Raw genomic sequence first — 19,706 nt, 5'->3', positions numbered from 1 at the left:
GGAGACTGGCTCGAGGAAGAATGAGCGAATGAGAAGACAGAAGGGAAGATAGAAATAAAGAAGTTAAAAAGTAGAGAAGAAATAAGGAAAGACGTAAACCAGAAAGTAAAGAAGAAATAAATATAGAAATAGAAGAAAGTTGGCAATGGATAGGAGAGGTAATTCCAAGAGACCAGTATAGGAGACTGGCTCGAGGAAGAATGAGCGAATGAGAAGACAGAAGGGAAGATAGAAATAAAGAAGTTAAAAAGTAGAGAAGAAATAAGGAAAGACGTAAACCAGAAAGTAAAGAAGAAATAAATATAGAAATAGAAGAAAGTTGGCAATGGATAGGAGAGGTAATTCCAAGAGACCGGTATAGGAGACTGGCTCGAGGAAGAATGAGCGAATGAGAAGACAGAAGGGAAGATAGAAATAAAGAAGTTAAAAAGTAGAGAAGAAATAAGGAAAGACGTAAACCAGAAAGTAAAGAAGAAATAAATATAGAAATAGAAGAAAGTTGGCAATGGATAGGAGAGGTAATTCCAAGAGACCAGTATAGGAGACTAGCTCGAGGAAGAATGAGCGCTCCGAGTCCGGGCCCTGCCTCGAGCGCCCCCACCATCCGCCAGCTCCCACTCGCCGCCTGCTCCCGCTCTCCGTGTCCTGCGCGAAAAATTTGCGCGCACACAATTTTGGGCAACTTCCAGTACTTCTAAATATGCTTTGCCAGAATTTCCGATTTCGAAGTGTTAATATTTCACTTTATTGATTTCATTAATTTCTTTAATGTACCAGACACTTAATTTATTAATATTTCAGTTTGAACGTAATTTTATTTCGATGTTCTACAATTTCAATTCAATTTTTATCTACTCCGTATATTCTGCGAGATTTTGATTTATCATCAATTGTATATTTTGTATAAATTTTGAAAGTAATTCAAGATCCAATAATATTTAGTAGTATTCGGAAAGCTTTATTCAATTTTTCGATATTTCTGTGTAACTAATTTTTTTTTTCGTCTTCTTCTCTCTTCCTTCTTCTTCTTATTCCTTTTTGGCTTTATACCCTGATAGAGGGCCAAGTACCAGAAAATCAATTGCCAATACTGGGCTTCTGGACGAACGCTTTTTTCTTACCTACGTAAAGTTAGCACTGATGAAGCATTTCTCAAAAATTGAGGTGCTACACGGGTGTCAAGTGTTTAACGGATTTTCTTAAAAATGTCCTAAGATTGTTTCAACAATAGTCTTTTTCAATTGTTCTTGAGAAGTTCTGTAGTTCCCGATCTCGTTCTAAGGATTGCTTTGGGAACCAGCGGTGAGTAGCGGAGAACCTCTGCCCGCCAAGCTACACGTTGGTGTTCACGTTTAGCTCGGCTACGACGGGATTCGCATTGTCGACGGAGGCGAGGATGACAAAATCCTAGTTGCAAAACGCGCCACTAAGATTTAGCGCCATGATTTTGGTATCGCCTAAAACCGTAGCGTTGCGCATCTCCCTACTCATTTCTGATTACGATTAGTTACGACGTCGCTCGTAGTTTTAATATTCCACGGTTGGTGGTTAACTTGCTTGCTGCTAATAGCATAATAAAAGGTTCTGAAGAGTTGTCAATCTGAACTGGAAGTAGACGAATGAACGAGCAACAGAACGGGTCTATTTCTCAGTGTACTTTTGCTATTATTCAAGAGTAACTAGGATGATTTCAGAACCGTTGTTGTTCGCGTTTGCATTGGTGGATACTGGGGCCGTGCTCTTTCTTCTGGTTTATTTTGTATCCTTTTCATAAATTAACTATTACATTTATTACGTTTTAAGTAAAATTCAAACAAAGGTTTTGTGATTTATCGTTTGTTGTTTTTCTGTCATTTGCATAGGGAGTTTCAGATGGTTATATTTTCGGCCTGTGTTAAAACACTGAAGTATACTAATAAAGACTATCAGGCGGATGAAATGTTGTGCTTTGCGCCTGTGGCGCCACGATTTAAATTCATAGAATTTTATGTTTCAGTTCCCGACTGTTTGGAAATCGCGCTTAGTTTTGGCAACTTGATCTAACGAAAAAGGAATCATTTTTGCAACGATCAATAGTTATAAAACCTGACGATAAATTATGTAAACATAATTAAGCCTAGTATTACAATCCTTGGAAAGTTTCCTTAATAGCTAATATAGGTAATCACATTATCGGATCTTGAGTGCGATTATCTGAATGCTCCGCAATGCTGCTCCAAATTGAATAGGGTAAACTCGTTATAATGATTTACAGTCTTCCCTCACTTTTCATCAGGGTTAATAATAGCAATTTATATGGCGATGCAAAGGACGCGATCAATAGTATATGGGATTAGAGATCTGTTTTTTAAACAGAGATCTCGTTGAACAATTTAGTTGCATCACACAGCATTCATTTCTCGTACCGATGTTGTTATTGCGTGTCTGATTTTATTTATCTGTTTCAGTGGGTAATGCCAAAGTTAATAGCTCACGTATTTATTGTTCTTCTCATGCTGCTGCACGGTCACTGGATATTAACACTAGTGAATTTACCCATGACCTTTTGGCTCGCCTACGAGTTCTTAACCGTACCTATGGGTAATATGGGTGTTTACGATCCCACGGAAATTCATAATCATGGACAACTCAAGGTTCACTTCCGAGATTGTATGATCTATCTAGGATATTATCTCATATTCTTCTTCATATATCTCTACTGGTTAGTAATTTTTCGGAGAATCTTCACGGGAATTGTTTGCCTAGCGAATATTCAATGTTATTTTTCATGTTTCAGTATAATCATTGCGCTCTTAAAGGGAGATCCGATCAACAGAAGTGACGACGATGTGGTCGTCTTTTAGGTCTTAGAAATAAAAATTCTTGTGTGATAACACTTTGTTTAACTGTATTTTATACGTATCATTTGTTGTTTTGTATGCTGGTATAAGTTCCATAATTTATTGAAAGATCTTCACTCATTTCTATCGTCTCAATCCAACAGTGGTTTCATCTCTTGGGAAATCTCAACGTTCTTTCACGCAACATTCAAAATATTGTTATTCCTCGTCGTAAAATTTTTCATTGTTTAAGAAGTTTTAGCAGGTGCCGTGCAGTGCATCTCTTTTGTTTGATAGATGTCGAGGGAAGGGCTTAGGTTCTCTAGTCGCGTCGGCGAAGATTTTTCATTGTAACGGTGATGACAATTATAAAGCTATATTTAAAAAATGTTGACTATTCACTTTTTGAGATTTTAATCATTGACCATTCCCAATATACCTATTTATCCGCAGAATCATTATGGATCATTAGCTTTGTACCATCCAAGTGAAACCCACGAATGCGAATATCAAGACTAATTCGTTAATATTCCCATAGCGTGATTATCTAACCGTCTAAAGAGCAGGGTCTATGCCACAAAGAAAAATGCCTTGTCAATAAACCGACCCCTAACTTTCGCCCTGGAGTTTTTAGGTCACCCGTTCTATTATTGCCTAGCCTCTGTTCACAATTCGACTTGGATCGTAATTGAGGGTGTGCTCCATGAATAGGGCAAGGATAATGTTCAGATGGTGGACACACTTTATAGCGGTCGATTGATTTAATGGTGGCGATGGAAAGTCTCCACCACTCCCGTCTCATCTGTCAAATTAAGTTAAAGACGAGCACAAGTGCCGGACATGAACCAGCAACATACTATTTCCATTATCCCAGGTTTCAATCATAAAAGGAGATAGAAAAAAAGAATAAATATAATTCGGAACGTTAAGTAAATCTGCGGTACTCAACAAAATTGACTTGAACTTCGTAGGACTATTCCAGTGTTCTTTTATGTGTTTGGCTGAATTCGTGTTAACGGTACGTTCCCGTGTCGAAATGTTTTAGTCTAGTACCATTAAGGGGCTCCTATTTTTATTATCTACTCTGGAATCCGATTCAGAATTACCTACGATCATGCAAATTGCCGTGCTCGAGTAGTTCAATCAGAAAGCAGCGTAATTCGGAAGAACAGAGTTAAGTATTTATTGAAATAGGAACGGCTGCGGATTGATGCAACAGTTTGTTAAGGGGAAACTAAAAGTCAGGAAGGCCTAGGAAGGCTCTTTGAGGAAGGTGCTTTTCGTCAAAATCAATTTAAAAGCAACATAAGCGCGTGTGTATATCGCTATCCGCAATCGCGAGAGCAGCCTCGTGGCGCCGCCTGACGTTTAGTTACTGGAGTCAGACCAGCGCTAAAGTAGGCCTTGGTGGATTGGTGGAGACTCGTGGAGGATGACCGGTTGTTCTGAGTAGTGTGCGCGAGTGAGTGCGCGAGTCGTCCGTGGTAAGGGTGCGAGTGCGAGACACGACTAATCGTATCGTCTGCTGGGCAAGGCAGAAGGCAGATAGGCCCAGAGCTGGCCAGAGGAGGGCCGTTTTTCTGATACATTCTGTGAGGGCTTCTGCACCCTGAGTTATTCAACCAGGTCAGGATGTGTTGTCGGCGTTCTGCCCAAGGGAAACTCACGGGCTTACGTCGGCTGCTTAATTCCCGTTGACATTCCCGCTACGCTACGGACGACCTCGCCGAAAGCAGTAGTCGTTGTCATCGTTCTGCTCCTGGTATTCCGAGTCGTCGCTGTTGTCGTCGTTGTTATCGTCATCGCTACAACGCGGCCAATGTGCACTGGGTTATTGTTGCCACGCTAGACGCGGTCTTGTCCAACCTGGACGAAGGATATTTGACATCTGTCCTCATCGTCCTGCACGTCGCTGGAACGTTTTGAGGAATCTTCGATCCCAGGATTGCGGATACTTTACATTCAAGGAACACGCACTGGAATTAGGAATCATGTCGGGTTCCAAGTGCTTGGCTAATGCTGTTCAGACCAAGCCTGTTGAGGTTTCACAGCAACTCCAGGATGGCGAGAAATTCGTAAAGTGGGATGAGGTCGGTGTGCCTTCTTATTTGTTTGCCTGTTATCTGATTAATAATGCTATTGGATCCTTGGCTAAGTTGACAAATTGGTTCACAGGTAAATTTGTAGAAGCTGTTACGGTTCTAAGGATAGTCAAGAAACGCTTTCAAGCTTATGCAAACTTACTTCTTTATATTCATATCGGATGTCAGTTGTGGGCAGCATGATTCTCGTTAGAGTTTTGACAAAATTTGGAAATACTGCATGTGTCTATTTTCTTCTTACAGACGAGTAGTGTTTGACGTTTACAGAAACGTGTAATAAAAATATACCAAAGAGGTTTATTGGCAGGAGTAAAAATATACCGCGACGGTTATTAATTGATGAAAAAAAAGCATGATTTTTGCTCATTCTTTTTATCAGTTTTTAAACAATGAGCCTAAGCAAAATCTGATGTTTGGACAAGTTGGAATTAGGTTTCGTGCTTAAAGTGATTGTCCTTGACCAAAATCTAGCCATGCATTCACACATAGTTTACTTATTCAAGATTCTTTTTATTGTTAGCAGTCTGCTTGGTTTGAAGTCTATAACTTATGAGCTTTAAATTTTATTGCACATAGATACTGTCTTGTTTTCAAACTTCCTAGAAGACGTCAGCAAGTTCCTTTAATGTTATCTACTAATCACCTGAAGCTGCTTTATGTAAACACAGTGTCAGTGAATAGGATGACTACCAATTTAACTACTGGTTAACGTGCTGAGGCTTTCATAGATTTCAATGTCCTCTCTTTAGCATCTTATGTCAACAACATATTTCATTTCTAATGAGAATGAGTCATATATGCTCCAAGATAGATTCCATGAAATCTAACCATAATTATTGCTCTATTTGAATTCCAAGAGGTCTGATTTCTTCTGAGGAAAAATAAATCAATCTGTTTCTTTCAAAGGCAGTCACTAAAAACAGTCGATGCCAATCGTTGATGCTGTCACGAGTCGAAAACGATTCGCAAAATTTATTGGCAAGTAGCAAATCTATTCGAGGGTCGTCCCAAAAAACGTGGGTGGCTGTCGATCAACAGATCTACCAAAGTTGATTCCTTTTCGCAATATTTCACGCTAAAAGCGATTCGCTAATATTTAGTACAGCAATATAGAATTGTTCTAGCAATTTATCATATGCTTTTTGAACAGACAAAAAATGCGACTAGGCATGATGCAACACTGCTCTTTGTGTAAGAGTGAGCTATGCTAGTGGAGGATTTTACAATTTATTTTAAGATGCTGTTTCTCAAGGGCTTCAGAGACTATTATTTTCTTTATAGGATTCGGGAGTCGCCACTCCAGTCACTTTGCGGGTTGACAAGTACGGCTTTTATTTGCATTGGGTGGACCAGCACAACGAAATGGACATGCTTGATATAGCCACGATCAGAGATACACGGACTGGAAAATATGCCAAGATACCAAAGGTAACGATTTCGTCGAATTCATTTGGCAGGAGTTCGCGTCTCTGCATTAGGGGAAGCGCCAGCAAGAACAAAAGAGAAGGAAAGAAGAGAGAAGCGAAAGAGGGTCAGAAAGAGAGAGATAGTCAGTGAGAGACTTTTCGACTAGAATTGGTGGTCCTTAACAAGCCGATAGTTACTTTTATCCTCGCCATACGGTACAATCTTGAGTATTGTATAAAATTATCTGCGATCTCTCAACTATAATTATATTCTGCCTTTGCGTAGATGCTAATGACGCACAGTACCGACACATAATAATTATTGACAAAATTATAAATAGAACATTGCCTGTCTTGCACCCTATAGATATATAATTTTTTCTTTCCCGAGTCACGCCTACGTTTGCTTACCCTGGAAAATAATGTTGCTTCCCCTATAGAAAGGAACAAAGCTGTCGTACATCGCTTCAAACTTTCCTCTTACATAAATCAATAAACGCACGTTTATGAACTTTTCATCGCGTTGCTTTTCATTATAGCTTTTCCCGCGATTGTGGAATCGGATCAAAAATCTATTGTCAGTTACTGGCGGACATACTACTTTCTCTCTTTATTCCTTCTCTGTTCACGGTTCTGATTCAGCTTCATTTCTGATAGAGAAATCGACCTGGTATACTGTGTAACATCGTAAGAGATATACTCTTCCATTGGCACGTATTTACATATAGCCAATTTTATTTGCTTAGGATCCAAAACTGAAGTCTCTTGTAACGGTGGGCTCCCAAGACTGCTTGGAAGAGAAGACCGTGACAGTGTGTTACAGCTCGGACTTCGTCAACGTGACGTTCATTAATTTCTGCACGACGCGAGCAGAGATTGCTAGACATTGGACGGATCAGCTGTTTCATCTGGCGTACAATTTGACGCAGCTCAATACAAGCACAATTATGTTCTTACAAAAAGCGCACACGAAGCTCACACTTACAGCCGACAAGTCCGCAAAGATATCAGTGAAAAAGTAAGTTTTGTTCCGTGCAATCGGATAGATACGACACAACGGATAACAATGTCCTGTCTTGTAATCTTTCCGCCCACGTTTGTTATTCCTGCCCGCCTCCGACATGGAGAGGAAAGCACGCTTCTTCGAAATACCGCAATTCAAAAAAAAGGAAAGTGTGGATATCCTATGGAATAAAAATAGCATACTCCGCGTTGTTTGTCAAACGTCATGGTTTCCCGTTCATCCGCGGTTGTTTACTGTTTACGATGCGCCGTATTTAAACGGAATAATGAAGAAACCGTTTATATTATGTCTACGTACCGACTGCGTTCGACGGAATTTTACATTCCATCGACTCGAGTCCGGTTCGTTTAGAAGAAGCACCCTTTGGTTTTCAATTAGCTGTAATTGTTATTTAATACTTTCTAGTGTTATCAAGATGTTCGCACAAAATAAAGAGGATCGCAAGCGCGTTGAAAAGGCTCTTGATATATCGTCTCTGCCATCTGGAAAGGTGAGTGTCCTTTCCTATCCATTTTCAAATAAATGTTGGACACCATTAGTCTTGAAAAAATAGTTATCTCGAAAAGGTGGATACTTCATAAGCAAAGGGTCATTTCTCTCCAATATTTTTACTGTTTGTCATTTTTATTAGACACCGGATGCTTCTCAGCTCCCAATTCGGAGGCAGAGCGGAGGAGCTGTCATTCGTTTCTATCGAGTTGATTTTTGTCTTGGCACGAATCCAGCTTTACCTCCTACCGGAGCATTAAACCTTTTTTATTTTCATTGTTTCCTGCCGACCTTGCGGCCGCGTTTAATTCATCCTGACACTTTAACGTATTCTCAAGCGTAAAATTTCTGAAGCTTGTCGCTCCTACCTTCTGTTCTTGTAAATTGTAACGCGTGACGAAACTGTGGTTTTGACTTACCGCGAGGGGATTTTCTCTTCTATTGTTCAACTGATATGAATGAACGCTGAACCTGTAATTCAAAGCAGCTGCCTGATGTCAACGTGACTCGATCGATCCATTATTGACTTTTGGAATGATTGATTCGCGTCTGGCGCACAGTGCAACCGTGTATGAAATTCGCTCGCGTGTGAAGATTAGCTGAATTGCGTGGTCGTGGAGATGGGTGAGAATATTTTTCCAGATTATGCTTTTGGCATTCAGCCAATAATAACGGAGGAAACGATAAATTCGTTTAATCTTTCTTTAAGCTTTCGGGTAGAGTTGAAAATGTCACTAAAGAAAATGCATAATCGTTTTATAGGAATATTTTCGACGTTTCATGCAAGGTCGCTGAAAATTGGATGCGTATCAAGGTTTAATCATTATTGTGGCATAATTGACTTTATTGCAGAACGACGCTATCTCCCTGCAGAAATTCCAGTTCGAGGATTTCTTCAATTTCTACAAGTCCCTCACGCAGCGTGCCGAGGTCGAGAAGGTATTCGAGGAAATCGTCGGCAATTCCAAGCGCAGGTTGATGTCCGTCTCGCAGCTCGTTGAATTTCTCAACCAGACCCAGAGGGATCCACGACTGAATGAAATACTCTACCCGTATGCGAACGCAGCACGTGCAAAGGATCTGATTAATCAATACGAACCGAACAAGTACAACGCCAGTCGCATGCAATTGAGTTTCGATGGATTTTTGAGATACCTCATGAGCGAGGACAATCCAATTGTAGCTGTATCCAAATTTGAATTATCCGATGATATGGATCAGCCACTCGCTCACTATTTTATCAACTCCAGTCATAACACTTATCTGACAGGTAAAAATTTTTCATGCGTTACACATAAATTCTCTAGCTTTTGAAACGCCGTATTAACCCTTTTCGTGCCGGAGGCCGATATATCGGGCCGCGCTGCACTGGCAAAAAGTGCCAGAGCCGATATATCGGCCCGCACCTTGTAGCGCTTTACTATTCGCATTGCGAGAGATTTCTATCTCAAAATAAATTTATATTACGTTACAAATAGTCTAATTTTATTACGAGAGAATTAAAATAAATAATTTTTCGGTTTAATTTTCCCTTATATTCTATGCCAGTTGACGTTGAGACTGCTTATTTATACGCGAGAGCGATACGGTAGAAATTCGACACGGGCGGCCGGCGCGGCGTCGTGGGACCCTTATCGGATTTTTATTTTTTATGTTTCTCGTGCAATATTACGTATTTTATTAAAAAATATATTGGAAATTTAAAGTATATACTTTACAATTAACGGTCTATATAAAGTTATGATAAAAAGATGACTTTTTCTGTGTGTTTCAATTATGTTTTGAAACAGAGAACTCAATTTTTCTCTATTTTTTTGATCACTTATACCTTTGTTATTTATGTTATTTTCAATGAATATAGAAAAATTAGCGCCACTGTTTTATTCTCTATTTTGTCCTTAATACACTGCTTTTTGAATTATGTAAATGTTGCTTTTCGTTTGGTTTTTACGAGCCTTTTCCAAAATCCTAGTAAAATCGTAAAATTCGGCCGGTTATCTTCGCAATAAGCAGCTGTTTTTCGCCCGGCACTAAAAGGGTTAAATGTCTCATATTTCAGGTCATCAACTAACCGGCAAGAGTTCCGTCGAGATTTATCGTCAGTGTTTGCTCGCGGGATGTCGTTGCGTCGAGCTAGACTTTTGGAATGGAAAGTTTGATGAGCCCGTTATTGTTCACGGGTAATATGCCAAGCGTTATCATTATGAAGATTGTGTTTGTATATTTGACCTGTTGCTACTTTGCTGATAGATACACGTTTGTGCCTGAAATCTACGCCCGGGATGTGATAGAGGCGATAGCTGAGAGTGCCTTTAAGACATCAGAGTTCCCAGTGATTCTCAGTTTTGAGAATCACTGTAATCCAAGGCAACAGGCCAAGATCGCGCAATATTGTAGGGAATATTTTGGGGAGATGTTACTGGACGCTCCACTCGAGTCTCACAAGGTTTGGATGCTGCGATGAAAGGATGCAATGAATGAACAAGTTGTTACAAACAGTAACTGGTTTTTTTTTTTTCCATAGCTGGAACCTGGCCAAGAACTTCCACCGCCGTCGCTATTGAAACGCAAGATTATTATTAAGAACAAGAAAAAGCATCACCATCATCATCATCACAAGAAACATCATAAGAAACAGCCGGCGCAGATCCCGGAAGCTGGTGAGAGTTCGCAAGAGGTCGACGACAGTGGCATCGTCAATCAGGCTGCAGAGGGCGAAAATGGTCCTCCACCGGATATCATACCGCAGAACGAAGTCCTCGATGGTGTTGTCGTGGGTGGAAGTGGTGAGCAGCAAATGGGAAACGGAGACATTCCACACGCGCCGATGCTTCAGCAACGTCAGGGCAGCAAAGATAGCACTCAAGAAGATGACGGTTGGTAATTAAATTCGCTTAACTTTTGGTATTTCTGTGATTAATCTTCTGAGTTTCAAATTGACCATTTTGGGTTCCAGATGACGAGGACGAGTCGAGTACGGAAGAGGACGAATCCAATGTGGAGGATATTAAGTTACGAATGGACGATAAAGTGCCGGCTCCGGATAAAGCAGCTTCCACGGCGAAGGAAACAGAAGCTGGTGCAGAAATATCAGCCCTAGTCAATTACGTGCAGCCAGTTCATTTCAGTAGCTTTGAAACGGCAGAAAGTACGTGTGTATTTTTAGAGTTACATGTAAATTAAATCGCTTGTTTCTGTACGTTAGTTAATTGATTTATTTAACTCTTATCAATGTGCTCGATCAATCGTTTTTAACAGAAAAAAACCGTATGTACGAAATGTCATCGTTCGACGAGAAACAGGCGACAACGTTACTCAAGGAAAGACCGCTCGAGTTTGTCAACTATAATAAACATCAGTTATCCAGGGTTTATCCAGCTGGAACAAGATTCGACTCTAGCAACTTCATGCCTCAAGTCTTTTGGAATGCCGGATGCCAACTGGTCGCTCTAAACTATCAGACTCTTGGTAAGTTTTCTAAATTGCGACCTGGGACTTCTGTACTTCGGAACAATGCCAGAAATGTTCTCATTACTCGTCAGACCTCGCGATGCAATTGAATCTTGGTATCTTCGAGTACAATCAACGTTGCGGCTATCTTCTTAAGCCGGAATTCATGAGGAGAAAGGATAGGCGGTTGGATCCCTTCGCCGAATCTACTGTCGATGGAATAATTGCGGGCACTGTGCATATCCACGTTATTTCTGCACAGTTCCTCACCGACAAGAGAGTTGGTACCTATGTCGAAGTCGATATGTATGGATTACCAGCGGATACCGTGAGGAAGAAGTTCAGAACCAAGATTGTGCCTAATAACGGAATCAATCCAGTTTATGACGAGGAACCATTTGTTTTCAAGAAGGTCAGTCTTTCATTTTATAACATGGCTTGATCTTATCAGCATTGTTTTGACTTCCGCCTATACGCATTGAACATATACAGGTTGTCCTTCCGGAATTGGCGTCAATTCGAATAGCCGCGTACGAGGAATCCGGTCGCCTGATAGGTCATAGGGTGTTACCCGTTGTCGGACTATGTCCAGGATATCGACACGTTGCATTGAGAACTGAGTGTGGTCAACCTCTACCATTGGCCTGTCTTTTCCTCCATGTGATCGTCAAAGATTACGTTCCAGATGGTCTTAGCGATTTTGCTGAAGCTCTGGCAAACCCGATCAAATATCAGAGCGAGTTGGAGAAGAGGTCAAAGCAACTGGCTGTGCTAACGGATGATTTAGAAGAGCCGACTGAAGGAGAAGTTGAGGTGAGTTTGATTTTCTTCTTTTGCCTGACAAATTATATAACAAAATATACTCCTTAGAATATCGGCAATGAGTTTATATGTATCTTTTCCTTAACATCCTTTCCCAGTAATACACTAACACCTCCACTAACATGTTTTAGGATAAAGATAAAGTTGGTGTTGGATCAACTATCTCCAAACCAACAGTAAGTCTGTTGCATGTGGAATTCCTTGTTTGTATGCATGGTGATGGTGTTGCAACTGTCTAATTCTCATGCAGGACGAGACTGTCAAAGCTAAAAGATTACAGTCGGCTGGTGAATTGCCGGGATTGTTACCCACATCGGGCAGCCCGCATGGTCGACCATCCATTGCTGGTCTCAACGCTTCGGAAACTCAAGAAGTCGAGGACGGCGTGATCTGCCCCACAATCCAGCCAGCCGATGCTGCCATAAACAAGAGTCCCATCAATGCTAATTACAGTAAGTGTCTTAATTGAAATTGGAGAATTTTTTAATGGTAAATTCTTATTTTTTAGTGAGCGACGAAATAGTTGCCGAATCTTTTGAAAAGCTAATGGAAAACAAACTCGTAAGAGAGAAGAAGATGGAGTTGGAGAAGAAACTGGAGTCACTTAGGAAGAAACAGGAGAAAGAGAAGATGCGGATACAGTCACAAAAAGGATCCTTGGATGGCGAAAAACACAAATCCAAGTTTTACATGAGTCACAAATTGGTGAAACGATTATCCAGCAAGAACATGTAAGTATCAATTGAAGCGCAGGGTAGAGCAGTGTACCTGATAGTTTGCGTATTTAGTTTTTCAAGTGAGGTCGGATTGAGTACACTTGCTCTGGCCGAGACTTCGGAGTGTCCGGAAGTAGAAAATCGTGAGGGAGTCGATGGTCAACCTCGAGGATTACCACGAAGTCAAAGCGAGCGCTTGCTAACAGTGTGCAAGGAACACGTGATCCAGGAGCGCGAGCTGCAGGAGAAGTATCACGAAGTCGTATTCATGACTGTTGAAAAAGTCATGAGAACGTCGCAGTCGAATCAGTTGAAAACACTGAGGGTTCTTTTGGAGCGTGAAACGGCCGACGTGATGCGTAAACTGCAAACGATGAGGCATGGAGAGGTAGGAAAATCGGCAGGAAGTAAATAGCGAAAGTAAAAAAAAAAAGTAAGAAGGCCAAAGCAAATCGTGCACCTTAAAAATGTGTTTTTTCCTAGGTCAAGCAACTCGCAAAAGTGCATAAGGACAAAGCTGAGTTAGACCGTATTAAGCGTGAACTAGCCAAGTCTACCGTGGAAAAGGGAGTAAACGAGTGCACCAGACTGACAAAGATTTATGAGAAAAAGCAAGCTGAGCTCGAAAGGCAACACGAGGAAGTTCGACAAAGGTTGGAAGAAGAAAGAAACAAGGTACATATTGATCCTGGTAGCACAGCAAGATCTAGGAGAAATCATTCGAACGTCTTAGATCCGATAAACGTGGTTACATTCCAAATGATTTTGTAGAGAGTTCAAAGATTAATGTTCTTACAGGTGAAGGCTGCGCTACAGGCTGAATACAGTAGCCGCTACAGTAAATTCGAAAGTGGCGAATTTGCATTGTCGCCATCAGGGGGTACCAGTATTCCTGAATCTCTAAGCGGAAACACGTACTAACCTCGCTTTGAATCATAGACAAGCACTGTCCATGTATTTATCCCTGACCGCGTGTACCTTCGCGTTTACGAAGCCCGTATCCTTGCCTCCAGATATTCATGCGGTTAAAGTCAGCGGTGGGCGCGGCAAGTGCGTGACCAGCAAGCTCCACTCGCGCTGTGATTGATCTCCTCGCGGAAGATCACTTCGAGTACCCTTGGATGGGCAGCAACATTCATCAAATAGGAGCCTTGTGGAATTTGCGGAGTGTACACCAGCGGAACGCCGAGATCTTTAGGTAAATCAGTTTCTACGACTTTCTAAACGCGGCGTGTGGGAGGCCGCGCGACAGTACAGGAAGGACAAATGGTCCATCAGGATTCACTGGCAGCAACGTAGCTCATTCAGGAGATCCTGATGGATGATCCTTCTGTTAAATTTGGTAAATAATAAGTGGTAGCTCGATGTTTCGTGTATCGGGTGGTACTGCGGATTCATGGGTGTTTTCACACAGTATTAATGAGAAAGAAAAGGGAAAAAAAAGTGAACCGCAACTGAAACGCAGGATACGCCCGAATACCGTATCGATGCAAATGCCGAGACTGTCTTGTAAGATTAGCGGATAGTTGGTCTATGTAGGAGTTCATTCTAAATAAGTGTATCATCTTTTTGAGGATAACGATTCAACCTTGTTGTTATATACATAAGACGTTACTCAGTACGGCAGATTAAAGTCGTTCATAAATATGACTGCGACGCCCGACCGGGATTGTGCGTCTCAACGCTCGTGCGAATTGACACCCAGGAGGTAGAGTGGCGTTATGGGGGGGTTCGCGAATCTGTTTTCTTATTTATATATTTTTTTCCGTTTGTTTTAGTCAAGAGGAAATAATCTCTTTGAGAACACATATTATAAGATATATTATATAGCGAAAAGACGAACTGAAAGAAAGAGAGTACGCGATGTGTACGCGTAGGGCTCCAACGCGATCCTAATATATTTTCAACCGAAAGTATTCAGCATAAAGACATTTTTCTCTCGAGCCTGCGTTAGGAATGCTGGGAATAATATAAATTTTGATTTTCGCACAAGCGCTCACTATTTTTTTTTTTCTTTTATTTACTTTGCCATTTTTATTCTTGCCTTTCTTTCTTTATTTTTCTCCTTTGATCGATAAGGAGTAGCCATGATTGTTTTAAGTGACTTTTATGACTTAAACTTACTGTAAATATATTAATAATAATGTAATATAAATATCGTACTCGAGACGCACACACTCGATGAAAGTTCGGGCCGCTCGTTCTCAGGAGCCTCGATGGATAGGAGTACAAACGTACAAAGAAACAAAAGCAACAAATTAATAAGTCTAAACGGATGGAACGAAGGAAAGGTCCCAGTATTTCTGAACGGCGACTGGTTCTATTCGGAATCGACTGGGCGCCTGACGATGTGGTTGCTTGGTCGGATGACCTCTTTGAGGAAGACAATCAAAAAATGTTACAAAGTAAACTTAATCGTAACATTTTCCTTGTTTCTAATCGTACGACGCAAACATATATATATATATATTGTTATATATATACAAAATATATACATACGAATCTATATACATGTAGATAACCGTGAAGGGACTCTCATTATAACTGTAACGCTACATGAATATATATACATATGTATATTGTACACACGCCGACACAAAGAACACAAAAAAGCGCACGCATAAGATAGATTCTGTAATGTATATGTAAAACTGCAAAACTCGTAATAACCGCGTTATTTATTTTCTATTAATTTAAATTAATTATTGCCAACCTAGTACGAAAATGTTACGAGCATCGCGTGTTCTCATTATTGCGCTGACACACGAAGAACCGATAACGGCGATCGGATTTAGTGCGTCACTGTTGGCTGCAAGTAGCCGCAAGGTCTCCATCTCGCTCAACGAATATTTTTCGTTTCATTGTTACGCGAGAGCTCGATTTCCATATACCAGAGTCAGAGCTTCCGGTGGCTTCTTGGCTTTGTTTCGAAAGCACAGCAACAAGCTGTTCTTGTTCCTTCGTTAATATAATTAAGCCAGTCCGAATCCAACCGTCAGCGGATAACGATAGCGGGACACGTTGTGATATTAATGGATCTCAAAGCAATCGTAGGATCGCGAAGTTTAAGAATTCCTCGAGAAAGCATAAAGTAAACGGCGAAGCGAGTCAGTAAATAAATAAGGGGGAATGAAAAGTGCGAAAGCTGCTTTATGCTGACGCGTTTATCCTATACGGAAACGGATTTGCCCTGGGCGAGTTCAGCGCATCCCTTGGTTACGAGTAGAGAAAGTTATGTAAGATTTTATTTCGATTAAGAAAAAAAAAATAATAGTCACATTGTCATTCGACAGAAAGAATTTGTCACAAAAGAATTTTCGATCGCCACTCCTGATTTCAAGTCAATCAAATCCGATCTATATATGTTCGCTCTGACTGTTGATCGAGTGACGTGTCCAAGTCGCGTCCTTTCTACGTTGTCCTTATTTGTCCAATCCGATCAGTCAAGGAATATTGTGACACGTGCCAATATCAATATTCATATTTACCGAGAATCCCAGAACTATTTATTGCACTACGAATACCAACCGTTAACACACTCAATCCTTGTTGTGAGTGTACCGATTAAACTTAAGGAAATGTTGCATTTCTAGATAGTCCTTATGCGCAGGCACGTAGGTGCGTACATACGAATATATTATAAAACACTGAGAACCATCCACACAGACGTAGATACATACATAGAATAGTGTATTATTATTATTATTGTTATTATATATTATTATCGAAGGGAAGATGGAGGAATGCGAGCGTTTTACAAATAGCCATTAGTCTTGCGTTAGGCGAATTGTTGTTTAGACGATTAGTTAGCTATGTCCAAATGAAGTTACCATTTTTGTAGGACGCACGGTTGGCTCTGCTTGCTATTCTGCACTTGTTCTCGAGAAGTAATGTTTTAGATGTTTCTGTTCTTTTGCCTATTTTGCCTTCTTCGACTGTTCTACGTAGACGCGGGCTCGCTGTTAATTGTCCCATCGCGGATAACATATTGAGAGAGTCTTGAGAGAATGAAGGAAGGGAGTAACAAGGGATGTTTTTGCGGAGTAAATGATGATCGAAGTCAGCCGTGGAAATTACGTAGAAGGGTGTGCCTGTGTGTAATTGGGACGCAGTGGGCGAAAAATCGACTATAAAAAGTGGGAACATTTTTTGGACAAAGGAGATTAGAATAGAAATCGTAGTAGATTAGCTGCATTAGCGGAATGAGGTGAAAACGGAATTATTTTATCGATCGGAGGACTGTTCCTCATCCCTCGTGCAGATTTCCAAGTTGGCGTAAGTTCCAAACTTAGATTTCGGGTAATTGCATATACTACTAAGTCACGAGAGAGAGAAAGAGAGAGAGCGAGAGAGAGAGAGAGAGTATCGTTTGTATAGAGAAAACGTATTGTTACGCATAACATATATGTATATTAGGAGATTGTCGTATAGAAACATAAGTGTAGTCGCGAAAGAGTCATTTTTAGAAATAGCATGTTATCAGCTTATTCGACGAACCGTAAATCCAGACGCCAGTCGCTACGTTCACGTTAAGAGATATCGTTGCGAGGAAACGTAATTTTGTTAATCTTTAATAGAAAATTGTAATTTTTTGTTCTGTCAACGAGTCGCAGCGACCAGCGTTCATGTGGATTTACCCGGAGGCTTCTGGAAGTCGTTCAAGGAATAGTGAACGTGAAGGACGCACGAGGTTTAATAATCAAAAATCAAAATGAATTAAAATGTGATTCTATAGATCCTTGATCGATTCTCGGTTAGCTCTTTGTCATCCTTCATCGTCTTCACGATCTTCACGTTGATGTATAATGTATATTTAGCTTTCGATCGAGAACCCAAGTCCGCCAGTTCGTATTTATACATAAATATTTAGGCGATAAAGTTATACAAAATAATTATAATTCGCGTTGAAATATTATGTGTTGTTGCCGTTGATGTTGTTAATGATGTACATTAGTCCGGTAACGTTTAGCGTACCTATTGTAATAAGCTGATCACTATTCGTAGTCGTAAAAGCTGATTAGCCGCGGATACATAAAGCTAGCGCGATCGTTTAGAGCCAAATTAATGTTAGCGAAGAAACTGAGTATGGAAAAAGAAAGGATGGTGCGAATGCATGTGTAAATTATTGGGACTGTCTGCGTGTGTGCTTGTGAAATTTTTTTAAGGTACGACTCTGCTTCGCCTTTTTGTTTTTCTCATCGACTTACACTTCTCACGCGACGTTTATCGCGGAGTGAAATCTTGTCAAATTTATCTCTTCGGGTTTAATGCCTCAAGAATTACCTTGTCGTTCATTCCGAATCTTAAATTTATACTGAGTTCTCATGGCGCAACGAATTTCATTGACCATCGCAACACGTAGAGATATTCATATCGAGCAATGGTTCTTCGGCACAGCGAATCTTTAATTATAAGTTTGTTAGATGCACAAGATACTATCAATTAATCTGTTCCTGCTCAAATTCGTCTTACGGTCCGAACGGCCACTGATGATTGTCGAGCCTAGACTTCTCTCGAAGCAGAATCGTCTCTTTGCTGGTTTATAACGAAATGGCGCTTTAAGTAATTTTCCTTTGGCTATTATTAAGAGAAGATAAAGTACACGCCGAGCTGATCGTTCAATCTCATTTGACGTATGTAGACAAAATTTCAGTTTATTTTCTATCCGCATAGCCGTCGCTTCTAGGGTTTTCCTGTAGCCTCCGCAATGTCCACTTTAGGATTTTCTATGAGAATAGATGAATTTACAAAACATGGAAAACAAAGGGGAACCTAGTGCAGGCGACGAATACCGTAGGTAGAATTGCCCGTTAGGAAAAACTAGGATAAGAAAAGAGAAAAACTAGGAGGATAGCTACTATCATTTCTCGATATATAATTTAATCAATAACTGTAGTTAAAACGGCCTATCGATAATTCGTACTCATCCAGGCCCGCGACATTTTAGACGATCGTCCCGATGTAAAGAAAGTTTCCGTGCGCGCCACGCCAGTCTTCTTTTATTTTTTTTATTTTTACAATTTCTCATAACGATTCCTTGTATGTACCTGATTATTAACGAATGAGCATACGAGGATCCCAGGAGGGGAAAAAAAGGATATATGTTGCTCGAATCTCTTTTTATCTTGTCGGAATGTCATTGACGATAATCCACGACACGTGTAAAATTTACGAAGCCAACCGACTCTTCGTTTATTGGCTGATGACAGTTTGGGAGGATCGTCGGCTACGTACGCGGGTCAGGAAGTCACATTTGCTCTGGAGGGTCAGAGACTGGTTATTACAATGATAACAGTGAACGACACACGCGAGTGGTCGAATGAAAAAGCAAATTGAAAAATAAATTCAAAGAAATAAAGGGAAATCTCGTTGCGACGTTATCACGTGCATTGATCCGCGCTTCTCTGCGATAACGTGCAACCTCAACAAAGTCCTTATTAGTCGACGTGAGAATATATTTTATATTTAACTTAATTTACACGTAGCGTTATAATAATTCGTGATATGAATGGGAGTGAATGTTAAAGAGAGAAAACGAGAGAGAGAGAGAGAGAGAGAGAGAGAGAGCGTTATACGATATATGTATAATACATACTCGTACGATGTATATGCATATGGCATATACGTAAGGGTATGTATAGATATATATATATATATTTACGAAACTTGCGTTTAAGCGTTATTGCCATTTGTCCAAACGATTTTGTCTTCCCTCGTAATTTAAGGGTATTATTATTATTATTATTATTATTATTATTATTATTATTATTATTATTATTATTATTATTATTATTATTATTATTATTATTATTATTATCGCAGCTATTACGGTTATCGTTACGATTATTATTATTGCAATTGTTATTATTATTATGGTT

At 40.2% G+C, this 19,706-nt stretch overlaps 2 protein-coding genes across 3 annotated transcripts; both read left to right on the top strand.

The window, feature by feature from the left end:
- The first annotated feature begins 1,463 nt into the window (after positions 1-1,463).
- On the top strand, positions 1,464-3,211 carry LOC107268104 (protein cornichon homolog 4). The gene is made up of 4 exons (XM_015740510.2): positions 1,464-1,759; positions 2,161-2,229; positions 2,448-2,701; positions 2,777-3,211. The coding sequence occupies exons 1-4, from the start codon at positions 1,685-1,687 to the stop codon at positions 2,841-2,843; spliced, it is 465 nt and encodes a 154-aa protein (XP_015595996.1). The 5' UTR covers positions 1,464-1,684; the 3' UTR covers positions 2,844-3,211.
- A 516-nt stretch (positions 3,212-3,727) lies between these two features.
- LOC107268124 (1-phosphatidylinositol 4,5-bisphosphate phosphodiesterase classes I and II) lies at positions 3,728-18,107 on the top strand. Of its 2 annotated transcripts, XM_015740578.2 has the most exons (19): positions 3,728-4,909; positions 6,203-6,349; positions 7,074-7,345; positions 7,757-7,841; positions 8,693-9,110; positions 9,900-10,020; positions 10,091-10,286; positions 10,365-10,716; positions 10,797-10,988; positions 11,099-11,308; positions 11,383-11,702; positions 11,783-12,103; positions 12,244-12,288; positions 12,363-12,564; positions 12,621-12,843; positions 12,901-13,216; positions 13,312-13,503; positions 13,627-13,742; positions 13,842-18,107. In XM_015740578.2, the coding sequence occupies exons 1-19, from the start codon at positions 4,811-4,813 to the stop codon at positions 13,855-13,857; spliced, it is 3,843 nt and encodes a 1,280-aa protein (XP_015596064.1). In that variant the 5' UTR covers positions 3,728-4,810; the 3' UTR covers positions 13,858-18,107. The 2 variants fall into 2 exon arrangements, with proteins under 2 accessions (XP_015596064.1, XP_015596066.1); XM_015740580.2 differs by lacking the exon at positions 12,244-12,288.
- The last annotated feature ends 1,599 nt before the right edge of the window (positions 18,108-19,706 follow it).

This window comes from Cephus cinctus, unplaced genomic scaffold, assembly GCF_000341935.2.
Source record: "Cephus cinctus unplaced genomic scaffold, Ccin1 Ccin1_scaffold0471, whole genome shotgun sequence".
Classification (NCBI taxonomy): domain Eukaryota; kingdom Metazoa; phylum Arthropoda; class Insecta; order Hymenoptera; family Cephidae; genus Cephus; species Cephus cinctus.
Note: the sequence above shows the minus strand (reverse complement) of the source record. Positions and strands in the feature narration are given on the sequence as shown.